This window comes from Branchiostoma belcheri, unplaced genomic scaffold (assembly GCF_001625305.1).
Source record: "Branchiostoma belcheri isolate BF01 breed outbred unplaced genomic scaffold, Haploidv18h27 scaffold22, whole genome shotgun sequence".
In the NCBI taxonomy this organism is placed as follows: domain Eukaryota; kingdom Metazoa; phylum Chordata; class Leptocardii; order Amphioxiformes; family Branchiostomatidae; genus Branchiostoma; species Branchiostoma belcheri.
The window spans coordinates 2,701,733-2,715,569 of NW_017803713.1; the positions used below are offsets into that span (position 1 = coordinate 2,701,733).

General features: G+C 43.1%; 1 protein-coding gene across 1 annotated transcript in view; it reads right to left on the reverse strand.

Annotated features, from left to right (window-relative positions):
• Positions 1-13,837, reverse strand: part of LOC109470171 (spectrin beta chain, non-erythrocytic 5-like) — a 58,263-nt gene that overhangs the window by 15,312 nt on the left and 29,114 nt on the right. Inside the window, exons 34-61 of the mRNA XM_019768953.1 lie at positions 12,025-12,164; positions 11,635-11,758; positions 11,361-11,507; positions 11,106-11,203; positions 10,473-10,638; positions 10,018-10,148; positions 9,649-9,835; positions 9,187-9,387; positions 8,729-8,845; positions 8,432-8,545; positions 8,119-8,301; positions 7,242-7,387; positions 6,976-7,090; positions 6,745-6,855; positions 6,277-6,456; positions 5,953-6,156; positions 5,571-5,720; positions 5,034-5,138; positions 4,651-4,745; positions 4,221-4,311; positions 3,902-4,057; positions 3,328-3,519; positions 2,959-3,042; positions 2,530-2,648; positions 1,832-1,946; positions 1,204-1,317; positions 463-584; positions 100-160 (exon numbers count right to left, since the gene is read on the reverse strand). Of these exons, the coding sequence (XP_019624512.1) occupies positions 100-160; positions 463-584; positions 1,204-1,317; positions 1,832-1,946; positions 2,530-2,648; positions 2,959-3,042; positions 3,328-3,519; positions 3,902-4,057; positions 4,221-4,311; positions 4,651-4,745; positions 5,034-5,138; positions 5,571-5,720; positions 5,953-6,156; positions 6,277-6,456; positions 6,745-6,855; positions 6,976-7,090; positions 7,242-7,387; positions 8,119-8,301; positions 8,432-8,545; positions 8,729-8,845; positions 9,187-9,387; positions 9,649-9,835; positions 10,018-10,148; positions 10,473-10,638; positions 11,106-11,203; positions 11,361-11,507; positions 11,635-11,758; positions 12,025-12,164 (3,768 nt within the window). The remainder of the gene's footprint in view (positions 1-99; positions 161-462; positions 585-1,203; positions 1,318-1,831; positions 1,947-2,529; positions 2,649-2,958; positions 3,043-3,327; positions 3,520-3,901; positions 4,058-4,220; positions 4,312-4,650; positions 4,746-5,033; positions 5,139-5,570; positions 5,721-5,952; positions 6,157-6,276; positions 6,457-6,744; positions 6,856-6,975; positions 7,091-7,241; positions 7,388-8,118; positions 8,302-8,431; positions 8,546-8,728; positions 8,846-9,186; positions 9,388-9,648; positions 9,836-10,017; positions 10,149-10,472; positions 10,639-11,105; positions 11,204-11,360; positions 11,508-11,634; positions 11,759-12,024; positions 12,165-13,837) is intronic.

Genomic DNA, 13,837 nt, shown 5'->3' on the forward strand with positions numbered 1-13,837 from the left:
GTTGGTTAAAGTTGGCCCATGCACTCTTAACACTAAAAAGCTCTGTACTCATCACTTGCTGAGGCAATAATTTCAACATGCTGTGAAAGACATTCTCACCAGGTCTTTGAACTCCTTGAGGAACTTTTGCAGCTGGTAGGAGGCAGCCAATTTCTCCTTCCTAAAGTATCAGGATACAGCAGGGTCAGTGTACAAATAAAGGAGTTCTAACTCTCAAATTTTACACATACCCAGTGCATGCATGATGTATCTTCTTACTATACAAAATTGAATACAACATCATACATATATGTAACAGATAACAAAACAGTCACTATCATGACATGATGGTGGATGCTACAACAAATTCTCAAACAAACAAATTTAAAGTACATGTAAGACTCTCTATACAGTCCCATAGTATCTCTCCATTTTTTATAGTTTGAAAGAGTAACAATTAAGAAGAAGGGCTACAGTGTGTACCTGGCTTCAGCATGGTCATTGAGTTTCTCCCAGTTCTCAATGACTTCCACCTGTTTCTGCTGTATGGCCTCGGCCATGTTGGGTTGTTTGTGTACCAACGTCTCAGCCTCCGTCCCAAGTGCCTACATCACAATCATAGAAATCTGTCATGTAATGTTTTCTCTGTTACAGACCAGTTGACAAAAAACTGCACTGGTTATTTTCCATTTGTTTTCTGTTTTTGTGTGAGAAATAACATAAAAACATGCATCCAAATAAAACTGCTGTGATCTACATGTCAAAATTTTTCTGAATCTTGTATCTGAGATATTATGCTGAAACACATTTTTTTATGCCTTATCATGGTTGAATTTTACTGAATGAATTGGCACAAAGACCATAATATTTAAGAATCATGAACAAAAAGTGTTTTGTCATCTCTCCAGCTATCATAATGTTATATTAGTCATAAATCAGTTAACTTGATGTATTACCAGGTCCTAACCTTTCACACCAAAAGTCTATCCATCAGCATAGCTATTTCTGGACGTAATCAGTAACAAAAGGATGAAATAATAGCATTTTCTTATGACAACATTTCATTGTTATAAATCAATGAAGAGCTCGTCATCATTAAAAGATGACCTTCTATTCAAAATAGTGCTTACTTAGCTACTTTTCATCGTGTTAATTAACAGCTTTAAAGGATTTTGCACTAAGTCTAGTATCAACAATTTCTCATTGTTCCAAATTGCCTAGTACCTCTAGTTTTGCCACTATTGCTGTCATGTCTCTCTCCATGTCCTCATGTCTTCTCTGAAGTGACTCCACTGAAGCCAGGTCCTTTCCATAGTCCTCACTAGACATGGCTTTAGCCTGAAACACCAGACATAATTCATAACCATAAATTCTAAAACAAATTACCATTGCCTTGGTAAAATAGTTCCAGGTCATACTAAATATTTGAGGAGTTCAGTTAAGAATAAAAGAAGCTGCCAGTGTTCAAGTTAATGCCAATTTCCCCCACCCATTTCTTCCTTTCACACAACAGCTCCATATCAAATATTCATGCTCCCAAGACGGACTTAGTGGTAAGTAAATGGTGCAGAATGGAAGCATTCTAGCGCCCAAAGAGATAGCAAGAAGATAGATATGTCATGGCAGTATTCTTTTGAGACCCTCAATGACTGATCTACAGAAATGTATTTGATAACACTTAAAGGACATCAATTTGTCTTCTGACAAGGCAGGAAAGATGTTTGTAGAAGGAAGACCTTAGAAATTCAAAATAAAACACACAGATTTGCAAAACCATAACCACATTTTCCTTTTCTGTTACACTTGTTTATCTCAGCCTACATGAAATACCAACAATGTGCCTTGCTGTTACCTTTTCCTTGATCCTGTCGTTGGTGTCGTCACAGTCCCTGTTGAAAGCGTGGACCTCCAGGGCACCAGCCAGCCTTACTCTGTAGGACTTCAGGGCCTCCTGTAGGTTAGTCCACCTGGGAAAGGTGTAGTGGTTAGTAATCCTGTTTCTAGACCACAGTTTGAATCCAAGTAGATGTACTATACAGGAACACTTCTTAAGACAAACAGTATGCCCCAGTATGTACTTAGTAGTGAGTGTTTCCAATGCAGCTTGTACTTACATATTATGTACTGTCTGTCTGCTGGTTACATGATTCAGATTAAGAAATATCTGTGTTTTTCTACCAGCTGTGACATATCTCTGTGAATCGTGACAGCTTGAAGACAAACAACTATGATTGTGGTTCAGCAAACCTATATGACCTAGATTTTACAACTGTGGTCAATATCATACAAAGGTCAATTACTTCTATGGTAAAGGTTGATTCAAATGCACTAGTCTATCAAGTCTGTTCCTATCTTGTTCTGGTCAAAAACATTAAAAATCCAAGTTAAAGTTCTATACAATGGTGCCAAGAATTTTGGTTCAGGTGTTGTGATGACTGTGTGACAAACATTGCAGAGGCAAGGAACAGAAAGATTCCAATCGAGGCAGCATGCTTACATCATCACAATAGTTGATGTACAATAAAGCAAATTGTACACCTGTCCACATACCTCTCATTCATGGTTTTTCTCTTGTCTAGCACATCCTTGGTGTCTAGTTTAGCCTGTAGTACCAGCCGATCAGCCAGCTTGTTTACACTCTTGATCCTTGCATCATCTACAGTCAGATCCTGCCAGGTTTAACATGAGAGAAGAATCACCGACAGTACACATCACAATGTACAGCAGCAGCTGTGGCTTAGGTGGTTGGGTTAATGATCAGGGGGTCAGTGATTTAAACCTGATTGGTCATAGGCTTCATGTAGCATAATGATATTCTCCTAGTGCCTTCAGCGACAAATTAGAGGTAGAAATGTTTTTTTTATTGGTTTGGATGTAGTATTACCATTTTTGTCAGAAAGTCCTAGAGATATTTCCTGAGTATTCTGTATCATAATTATATAAAGTCAGTGGTTACTTACTGATGATGGTGGTACTTACTGAGCCAAAGTCATCCAGTTTCTTTTGCAGCTCCAGGCAGTGTTCATAATCCCTCCCAAGTTCTCCAGCTGAGACTAACAATTCCTGTTAAAAATTTAAAAAAACAACAACAATAAATTACAGGCTTTATTACATGTTGCTATTATCAATAACCCTTTTTTGGATATAATAACATGCTTTGATTGACAAAAGTTTAATATACTATCCATGTGTTGTCGAGGTTTCCATGTCATCCCCAGTCACTAGACCTTTGAGGACAATGAGTCATGCTGTGATGTTTGCTGGAGCAATGTCTGTCACAGTGATAACTGTCTCTATGTTACCACCTGTTTTTCTTGCTAAACTACTAAACATAACATCCAAACTAACCTTTTCCTTGACCCACTGGATGACCTGGTCAGCCTGCTGCGTGAACTCCAGGATGTCGCGTGCCTCCTCCAGGCCCTTCCCTCGGGCTGCGGACGCCTGCAGAAGTTCCTGCCACGCCCGCAGGACTGCAGCCACCCTGCGCTTGATCTCAACAGAAGCATGGTGGTTCTTGGATACCAGCTGGTCTCCTTGCTGTGGGTTGTCATGAGAAACACATCTCTTTCAGCATAATGAAGACTTTGTTTACATCTGCTATATTCAAGTTAAAATGCATCCTTTACTTGTTGAGGATGGGGAAGAGTTAAGGAAAGGGAAGAGTGGGGTAGAGGGAAGAGTTGTGGTAGGGGAAGAGTAGGGGAAGAGTGCGGGAAGAGTTGAGGAAGGGGAAGAGTGGTGGAGGGGGTAAGAGTTGAGGAAGAAGAAGAGTAGTGGGGGAGGGGGAAAAGTTGACAAGCTTTAAAATTAGAGCCTAGGACACTGGAATAAGATTGTACTGTAATCTTAGAATGTCATGAAATGACTTTGGCATATTATGGTGCAAAGTGAACTGTATGCACGCCAAGGAGCCCTCTACCTTTTTGATCCTGTTGATCCTCTCCCTGTTGGCAGTGATCTCGGCCTCAAAGGCCTGGTGTTTCTTCAGCTTGGCCATTTTATCCTGCAGACTGGTGGAGTCACGATAAGACTCGTCTGATGCAATCTGGAGCTTCTCTGATATCCAGCCCTCAACCTTTATGGAAAGAAATAATGTTACTTTTTTCTAAGCTTTCATAAGTTATAATGACTGCTGTATATGCAGAGGGGCCTAAGTAATGTAAGGATATATGTCTATTGAACTTACACTTGCAAGGGCTATGATACTAAAACAAGCTGGAAAATCATTGAGAATTTACCTCGATGACATCCCTGTTAAACAGCACATACAGCATGGAGTCTCCCAGCTTCCGTCTTCTCTCTGCTGCTGCCTCCTTCACATTGGCTCTCCTGTAGAACATAACACAGAGCCTCATAATGTTTCAAAGCTATATATTGCCAAAACAAGCAACATCTGTATCTGTATAAAATAAGTATGATAATTCAAATAGAGGTACGAAAGAAGAAAGATGGTCCCATTAGCACAAGTGCCTTGGTCCATTTTGCATTTCTACAAACTTAAGATGACCTATACTGACCTTGAAATGTGTTATGGTATATCAATTGTAATTGTACATTCCCATCCCCATTTCTTTCACAAAAATTTACATCATTTATGGCCAAAGTCAGAAAAATAGGGTAAAAAAAACCCATAAAATTTATGTTGATATATTGAATATGTAACATTACCTTTCCATGACTCGAACCAGGGTGTCTTTGATGTTGGTTGAGTCAAAGTGTTCCTCAGCGAGAAGTCTGGCAGCAAGCTCATGCAAGGCAACAACCTGACATGTGCAGACATCATGGCATGCATGGGTTAGTACAGAGTGAGAAATTGTCCTACTACAGTTCAGCTTTGTGTTACTTTTGAATTTACCACAGTGTGATTAGTTTCATGCAGAGAAACACCTGTCGCTTGGAGTTTTATACAATCACATGGGATGGAATGACTTGCATATAAAAGCTTACAGAAAAAAGCAATGGAGATAAACAACAAAAATGTACATTTTTCCCCTTTTGGCCAATCACAAAGCAGTGCATCTTATTAGGCAGATAAATGACCAACCACACACCTTGTCCTCCTGGGCTGCCAGTAGTTTCTGGAAGGCCTCGTGTCTCTTGATGAGCCTCTCCACCTGCTCCACTGTGCTGCCCAGCTCACTACTCCTCAGGTGAACCTGTATGTGCCACATTTGTCTGAGATTCAGATCAAGACACAGATTGCATGGCAGTCATTTTCTCTTTCTCTCAAATATAATCAGCCTATCTGACTGACTCAAAAACCTTATCCTCCTCCCGTTTACAGCACTGAGGTAGTAATGGGGAGATATCACTTTGCTACTCTGTCCTTGGTGCTGAACTGCTTTTCGCTAGCTTACTGGCCTTGATTTGCAATGCAAAGGTGATATTGTTGCAGAAACTACTGAATTTAAGCTCACTTTGATCCAAACACATATTTGTACAACTGGAGGATTTGCAACTCCTTAACTAAGAGTATGGTATAACATTCACAATGTCAACTTTTATGTGCTTATCACTTATAGTGTGGAAATGCTTGAACAATGACATTTCTATCAGATATAAAGTTACCGTTGTATGTTTGTTTGTACCTCCTGTTCACTGCTGAGCCTGTCCAGCTGTTGTGCGTCCCTGTTGAACACCTGCTGGTTGTACGCGTCATCCAGGTGTTTCCTGTGGTCCTCCCACGTCTGCAGCAGCTTCCCTTTCTCTTCAACCACCTGCTGCACCTTCTCCTGGATCTAAGACAGGGAGGACAGTCAGTAAGTGAAATCTTATTTCCCTCTAGATCTACTCCCAAACTGAAATATCTAGAGGTGTCTGTATCTGTATACTCTGAAGCCACTAGTTATTTTCAATTGAAAGACATGTCAAACCTAACCTCTGCACATCTAATTGCAAACATTGTTTTAAGCTATTTAGTGCCTCCAGCCATTTTCTTTTTGTTCCTTGTTGTTTAACACCAACATGTACCTCATCTTTAGCATAATGACCAGCGTCCATCATCATCTCCCCTGCCTGCACGATGGCCCCAAAGCTGTCCTCTCGAGCGTCGATCTCCACCTTGTGCTGAGCGTGCTGTCTCCGCAGCTCGTCTGTGGTCGCCACATCTCGTGCCGCCTCCTCCGCCAGCATGTCTCGGGTGGTCTCACCACTCCAGGCAAGCAGGTCTCTCACCTACATTGTACAAACATGAAAAAGCATGAGGCAAATTGAATCAGCAGTGGTGCTTTAAGATTTTGAGGTGTTTTATAAGGGAGTTGGCAATTTAGAAATTAATGAATCAGATGTTCCTACCGAGGCGAGAAACTTCTGGAAGTCAAGAGCCTGTTGCAGCTCCTCCCTACGCTGTACTGTTCTCTCCTGCAGGGCGTTCCAGCTGGACACCAGAACCTCCTGCTGCTCTGCTATCTGTTCAGCATTCCCACCGGGGAACAGGGCCTGCAGCCTGGCCGAGTCATCAATCAGCACCTGGAGCTACAGGAACAGGGGGAGACATGCTGAGACATAATTTTTTATGTAGCTACAGGCAGGGCTTTGATATGATGATGAGACATTTGTTATTACATGATGACTTGTGTTGGCCAATATCTGAATTTTCAACATAGGATATGCTTTTAACGGAAATTTATTTGGAAAGTATTTGAACAGAGCTCATGTAGTTGTACTCTTGATCATATATGTACTATGTAATGCCAGACAAACACACACACACACACACACACAATGATTTATTTTTTAGATAATAAGTGCAGTTCTCCTTACCTGTGCCTCTAGTGCCACCAGCTCATTCTCAAACCCCTCGTGTCTCCTCTGCTGACTCTGGACGGTGTTTAGGTCCCTTCCAAGGTCATCAGGGATGGCTGCATACTTCTCCTGTAAATCAGTAACACATTTACTTTGTTAGATTGAGGGGAGAAAACTTCACATCATACTTATCAAGTTCCTAAGCACCTACACTTGGCAACAGCTCTTGATCACTCCTCCCTGACCCACCTGTATCCTGCTCATGGCCTCGGCTGCATCTCTGTTGAACCTGTGGATCTCCTCAGCAGCTACCAGCTTCTCCTCCCTGGCCTTGGTGTGCTCCTGTAGCAGTGTCCACGACTCCCTGCAGACAGGGGAACAGGAGATGTGTTCATATCCTTCTCAACATTCATCTTCTTCCTTCAGCCAAGGTTACGGTATTCCACCACCCAAATCATGAAAACCTAGCAACATTTGTCTCACACTGCTGGGACTTGTTCTGCCCGTCCCCTCACCTGAGTCCCTCCTGTCTCTCCTGAATGGCAGGTGAGTAGCTGTTGTTCATCTCCACCAGCCGGGTGGCGTTCCTCTCACACTGCTGAAACCTGCGCTGACCCTGGCCCATCTTGTGCTTCAGATCCTCAAACTTTGACAGCAAAACCTGCAGAAGCATGCACAATAAAGTTAATTTGATATAAAAGCCAATCTTGTGCATCTTTATTCTATGTAGATGTTGATGTAAGTCAGATGACATACTTCCTGATACAGAGAGGGGACTATACAGCAGTGTAAGTTAGAAACAGATACAGGTGTCAAATTCAAGTTCAAGTCTAACAAAGTTACATAGCATCAGTTCAGTTCATCCACCAGTTGGTGACACGAAATCACACACCTAATAAGTGCTTTTAGATGTTCATCCCAGTGTCTTGCTCCAACATACTACACTGTGCCACAGAAATTTTGGTGCATTTAATACATTTGAAATCTAATGGAGGTATAGGAAAACCATGCTGAGTCTGCCAGAATAAGAACCACAGACCTCGGGTACCTTAGTACCATAATCCAGCAGGGACCAAAGCCTGGCAAAAATACCATCCTCAGGCTGGCAGACCAAGTGATGAAAACAAAATCATATCTTAAAGTAAATGTGGATGGAGGTGGAACTAGAAATGAACAAATTAGTAAAAAGTTTCATAATAAAAAAATGATACAAAATTGAATCTGAAAACAAAAATTAAGTACATTCCATATGCTACACAAGCCTGAATTCCAATGGTACTCAAAGAATCAATGACTGTGATCGAGAAACAGGAACATAACATTGTGTGAACTGTTACTGTGATATGATGTGAACAATAATTGATGTGGTGGAAATTCAATCCATGTTCCTACCTGCAAATGTTCGTAATCCTGTCCATAGTCCTCCGACGCTGCCATCATCAGATGTTCATTGATCCACTCCTGAAGGTCGTCGGTTTCTCGGGCGTACGCAAAGAGCTGCTTGGACTCCTCCAGATGAACACTGCGATCACCCATCAACGTCTCTAGGGACTTCATCTGGCCATCCAGATTAGACTGGGGAACACAGGCAGGTCAGTAGAACATATCAGCAAAGCAGCCTGATTAACAGTTTGACACAGTATTTCATTTTGTGAAACTATCAAATATTACACTGAGTGAATGAAGGAATGTATAAGATACCTACATGTCTGTCCTGAATGGTCTTTGCGTTGACATGGCCGGCCTCCTTCAATTTCTGGGCCTTGTGCTGCAGCTGTTTCACCAAACCCTTGTAGGTGGACAGGTCCACTTCTAGAGCCTATAGAACACGTAGGGAGAACATTGAACATGTTTAAGACAGTGGGAACATGTTTGAAATATTAAAGAGAAATCAAATGTTGAGGGTAAGAAACTTCAGCTAATAGCCTGAATTTCTAAAACAAACATTTGTGACACATATACATGTATGGTGATTCAAATTCAAGTGCATTCAGACCCCGACCTTATGTTTGGTGATGGCTTTCTCAGCTGCGTCCTCATCCTTGCCGTAGTCAGTACTGGATGCCAGACGGGATTTCTCTGCAACCCAGCTCTCCACCTCATTGGCATCAGCCAGGAACTGCCAACCACAGAAAACAATATTTATCATTACTTTATACTCCTGTCTATTATGCCATTTTCAGGTTTATAGATTTTCTTTTTGGAACGTTGAGAACATCCTATTATAATATCTCCAAAAAATATTTGCTTCTCTGATGTTTGAATAAGATTCGGTCCAAAATAATGGGCAGTCAAATCTACTCCAATAGTGAGCAATCAGAGTGTCCTCACAATCAGAGTGTCCTCTCAATGGTTCTATATACAGCAACTTGGAAGTAAAGATCCTACAATCCATAATTAGCTCCTCTTTAATGCTGGTGGGTAAATTTGAATATAAGAAGAGAAGAAACAGTAAGTTACCTGCTGCCCCTCGACAGACAGCCTGAGTTGTGCCCGTCTCTCCTCTGACCTCTCCACCAGCTCTGCCCAGGCACTGCTCAGCTCCTCACACTTCCCATCAATCTCCTCCACAGCGTAATGCTGCGCCTCGATCAGGTCCTGACCCTCCCCGAGTACCTTCTCTATCACTGGCTGGTGTCCCGTCACCTCAGCCTCCAGTTTCTGGGATCAAGCAAGAACAGAGACACATGAAGCACAGATTATAACCTGCAAAAATGGCATTTTACTGACATCATATCTTGCATAATGCCTAAACACAAGGACAAGAAATTTAGGAGGGATCCAATTCATTTGGCCATGTAAGGAATGGTGTTGTTTTGTCCACTTTTTGGAACACCTACTTTTTGTAATCATACCAATCTCCATACAACCCATTTGCTATCTCCTTAGGTTAAGAAGAGAAAGGCAAGATCCATGCCCCACCTGGTGTTTCTTCTGTAGTTTCAGAGCTGCATCCAGGCTTTTGCCATAGTCTGTTGATGTAGCAGCTGGCATGTGGTCCCTAATCCACCTCATCTCCTCATCAAGGTCCCGCAGGAACTCCTGCAGACGGACTGAGTCCTCCAGCTCACCTCGCCTCCTCAGCATCGGTGCCTGCAGGGACTGGAATCTGAGGGACAAGTGTGAAAATTCTGAATGAACATATCATTCGCACTTTGACTTGTAGCAGATTTCCCAAGGTATTGAGTTGAAATGACATTGTCTGTGGATGCTCTAGCTCTAATCTAAACATCGACACAGACAACAAGTAGCTTCATGATGAGTCCTACATCATCACACCAGCTGACCCACCTCTGCTGGAAGTCCTTGGTGTTCTGCATGATCCTTTTGGCATCAAAGTGTCCTGCCCTGGCCAGGGCCTGGGCCTGGCTCACGATGGACTGGATCTTCTCTGCCTGCTGGGACATCTCCTGCTCCAGTTCCTGGGACACACAAGGTGGAGCTTCAGTAAATGCTTAACAGATATAAGTCTGTCTTTATGTCTCTCCTTACCTGCCCCAAACTGGTCTAGTGAATAACAATCCAGCAGCTGGGTTAAAAGGTCAGGTTCCAATTCTGGTCTATATGATGTTTTGATCTGTGATCTGCTTGGAAATGTTGCTGTTGAAAGTAACAACTAGCAGTGTGTAATTCCTTTAGCTTTGAGGGTGAATACTGTTTTTCAGGGACTGTCATGTCCCTTGATATTGATTGACATAGAGCTGAAGGTCAGTTCCATGTTAAAGTAACAGGTCCAGCTAACCCACCTGGTGTTTCTTGAGCAGGTTCCTGGCTCCCCGGAGGTCCTTGCCGAGGTCCTGCACCCCCAGCAGCACCTCCATCTCATCCATCCTGTCCTGGGCCTCCCGCAGCAGGGTGTTCAGCTGCTGCTGCTGCGCCGCCTGACGCAACTTCACACCCTTGTCTGACGACCTGAGGGAATAAAGTCACACTCAAGTCACATCTACAAGTATGTAAAGTAGGGTGTCAAACATGGTATTCAGCTGCCTTTACTGGGCCAAGAAGAAGAAGAAGGAAGAAGAAGAAGGTCTCCCGTGCTCTTGCCCGAACGTAATGTGGTGCCCATCTCCATTTCGTAGCCCTTGGGCGTCACACAATTGTGCAATGCACTACAGCAGGGGGCTGGTCCGCTGGTAGTGCTGTGTGTTTGACCTTCCCACACTCTTTCTCATATGTGCTGAGTGCTAAGCAGAGAAAGAAGTGTGTACCATTTTTAAAGTCTTTGGTATAACCCGGCCGGGGTTTGAACTCACGACCTCCCGGTTACAAAGCGAGCACTCTACCAATTGAGCTATCGCACCGGGCCAAGCCCCTTGACATTTTTTGCCAGGTGTCGGATACAGCTGATTAGCAATAGGTACATCATGTTCTCCACACACCTGTCATACAGGTCTGCCCACTGTGTGTTGAGGTCCCTCAGTGTCTCCTGAATCTCCTTCCTGGCATAGTGTCTCTCTGCAACCAGGGCCTTCCCGGCCTGAAGAAAACGGCAAAAAATTTTCACTACTATGATAGGGTCTTGAGATTTGGAAAAAAGTATGCACAAAAGTTTTTGACTTTCCACATAGTCTTCATAATTATACTGACACAAAAGTAGCACTGTTACTGTATAATAATAATTGTTTCTCGCTGACCTGGTTGGCTCTGTCTAGTCGTTCTGTGTTTGCCCTTAGCTCAGCCTCGAAGGCCTCGTGTTTCTGTAGTTTCCCCTGCAGGTTGGTCAGGTCTCGGTACGACTCGTCTGTAGCTGCCTTGTACTTCTCCCTGATCCACTGGGACAGCTGGGGTGGGAGAGGGGACATGTATAATAAGCACTGCTGACTGTTTAATCAATCCCCTGTGCATAATAAAGGCTTGATGACATGGTCATCAGATCCAACAATGAAAGAGATGGGACAAACTTAGTACCTCTTCAACATCTCTGAGGAACTCCTGGTACGTCAGGGATGCCTGGAGAGCTGCGCGTCTGTCCTTAGCCTTGCCCTTCACCTTCTTCCTTCTCTCCACCACCTGGTTTCTCTTCTGATCAATCCTGGGAGTCAGGCACAGGTTTTATGGGAAAGATTTCTCTCAGTTGAAGTTATGCCAGGGATAGATCAAGGTTTCAAAGGCACTTACCTATTCTAAAGCAACAAGCTTTGCATAACACTAATTTATCTTAAGCTGTTTGGATACCAATTATCTCAGTGTTTGGATACCAATCATCCATTGGTTACAGGGTATGGCAGCATGGACTAAATTCTCAAGAAAGAAGAAACCATTGCCAGCTGAGTGGCATGTTTGACTGATAAGACTTACTGTCTGCCTGCGTAGTGTTTGGCCTGTAGAAGTTTGTTGGCGATGTCGTTCAGAGTGTTGATCCTGTCACCCTGTACCTGCAGGGTGTGCTCAAACTCCTCATGTCTCTTCAGCAGACCCTGCACACTGTCCACGGTACTCTGGGGGTACAACAGACAGATATAAAGAATGAAATATTACCTCAGATGACAACCACTTGGCCAGTTCACGAGGTCTTCTTGTTGACTTGATAGTAAATAGAACCTCTAAAACCTGCATGGGTGATACATACACAAACCTTGCCCTTAATAAAACTGATTAGATTTGTGCAATGAATCCTTTGGAGCTCATTTTTAAACTGCAGATTTCTTTTAACATACAAGTGATGTAAATCCAATGTAAGAAACCATGTTGCCTCAGGAGAGGTGTGCACTCTCAGTGTTATTGTTCTTTCTTTTCTACAAATCATATTGTAAGTCTATAGTAAGTTTTCTGATAAAGGCAAGTAACTGACATACCCCCAACTCATCAAACTCCAGAAATGCTTCATGGCTGCTGGTGACAGAGTCAATCTGGTCTGCTTCTCGATGAAACAGCTGCAAGAGAAACAGAATACATCATTGTATATTCAACTTCTTTAACTACTGCCCCACTGACACATAAGGCCATCTTGAATGACCCTAAAAATATTCTGAACTCCAAAATTAACTTGAAACAAGAAGCCATAGGCGACAATTCTCCGTGAAGTTTTATATATTTCAACAAAATCCCAAGCGTCAACGCCAGACCTACTGTGCAGACATTATAATTAGGCAACGGTTAATACCACGCTCGTCCCCAGCGCCCGTGGAGAAGCCATAGGTTATAGATCGTGGCTTAGCCCAGGCTATGGAAAATAAACTTTCTTTAATGCAAATCTGTCGTTTTTGTTTTCTTTGCGCTATCTAAAGGGTTAGGATAACCTACTCTACTCTGGCGGTATTGTCGTGCGCGCTCGCTAGTACGTAACGTTACACGGCGGCCATCTGAATACATGTACACTGCATTCTTTCTACTATCGGGACCTAAAACAAGACGCAAGATTCCTATTTTGGGGTATAAAATGCTGTCACAATGGTAATATATACCAAATGAAACGGACCTTTACAAAGTACCTCATTAGGTGACGCTATGAGGGTGTACCGTTATCCCTCTACATTTGCCCAGAAGGGAGTTAGTCGCGGAAGGAACTTAGCCACGGAGGGAGTTTTGGCATTCTCCACCCGCGCCACAAACTCTCGTCCCCAGGACAGTTCACTCTGCTACCCAGCATGCTTTGCGCAAAATGCGTTCTCGGCCCCAGGACACAAATACACGCTAATGCTTCCGCACTGTGTTGCTCTGGGGACCCCGCCGCGCGCCCAGATGTGGCTTTAATTATAGCGCGCTAGCGGACGCTGCGGAGGAGCGTGAGGTGCCGCAATGTCCCCCGATGTCATGTGTGGGAATTGGTGATGTTACGGCATAATTTGCATAAATGACACAAGAAAAGCATTTTTGGCTGAAAAATTGGAATTCGCAAAACGACAAGCGCTTCGCTCGAAACGACTTTGATCAGGTGCCGCAATGTCCCCCGATGTCAGGTGTGTGAATTGGTGATGTTACAGCATAATTTGCATAAATGACACAAGAAAAGCATTTTTGGTCAACTGCACACAGTCATGGATACAGGAAGATTCCGAACAAATGCAAACAAATCCCAGATCCTTAAAGGATACGTAAAAATACGACAACGTATCTGCTGGTCCACTCTTGTACAGAAGGATTTTTTTGCCTCACTTGAAAAAAAATTGAG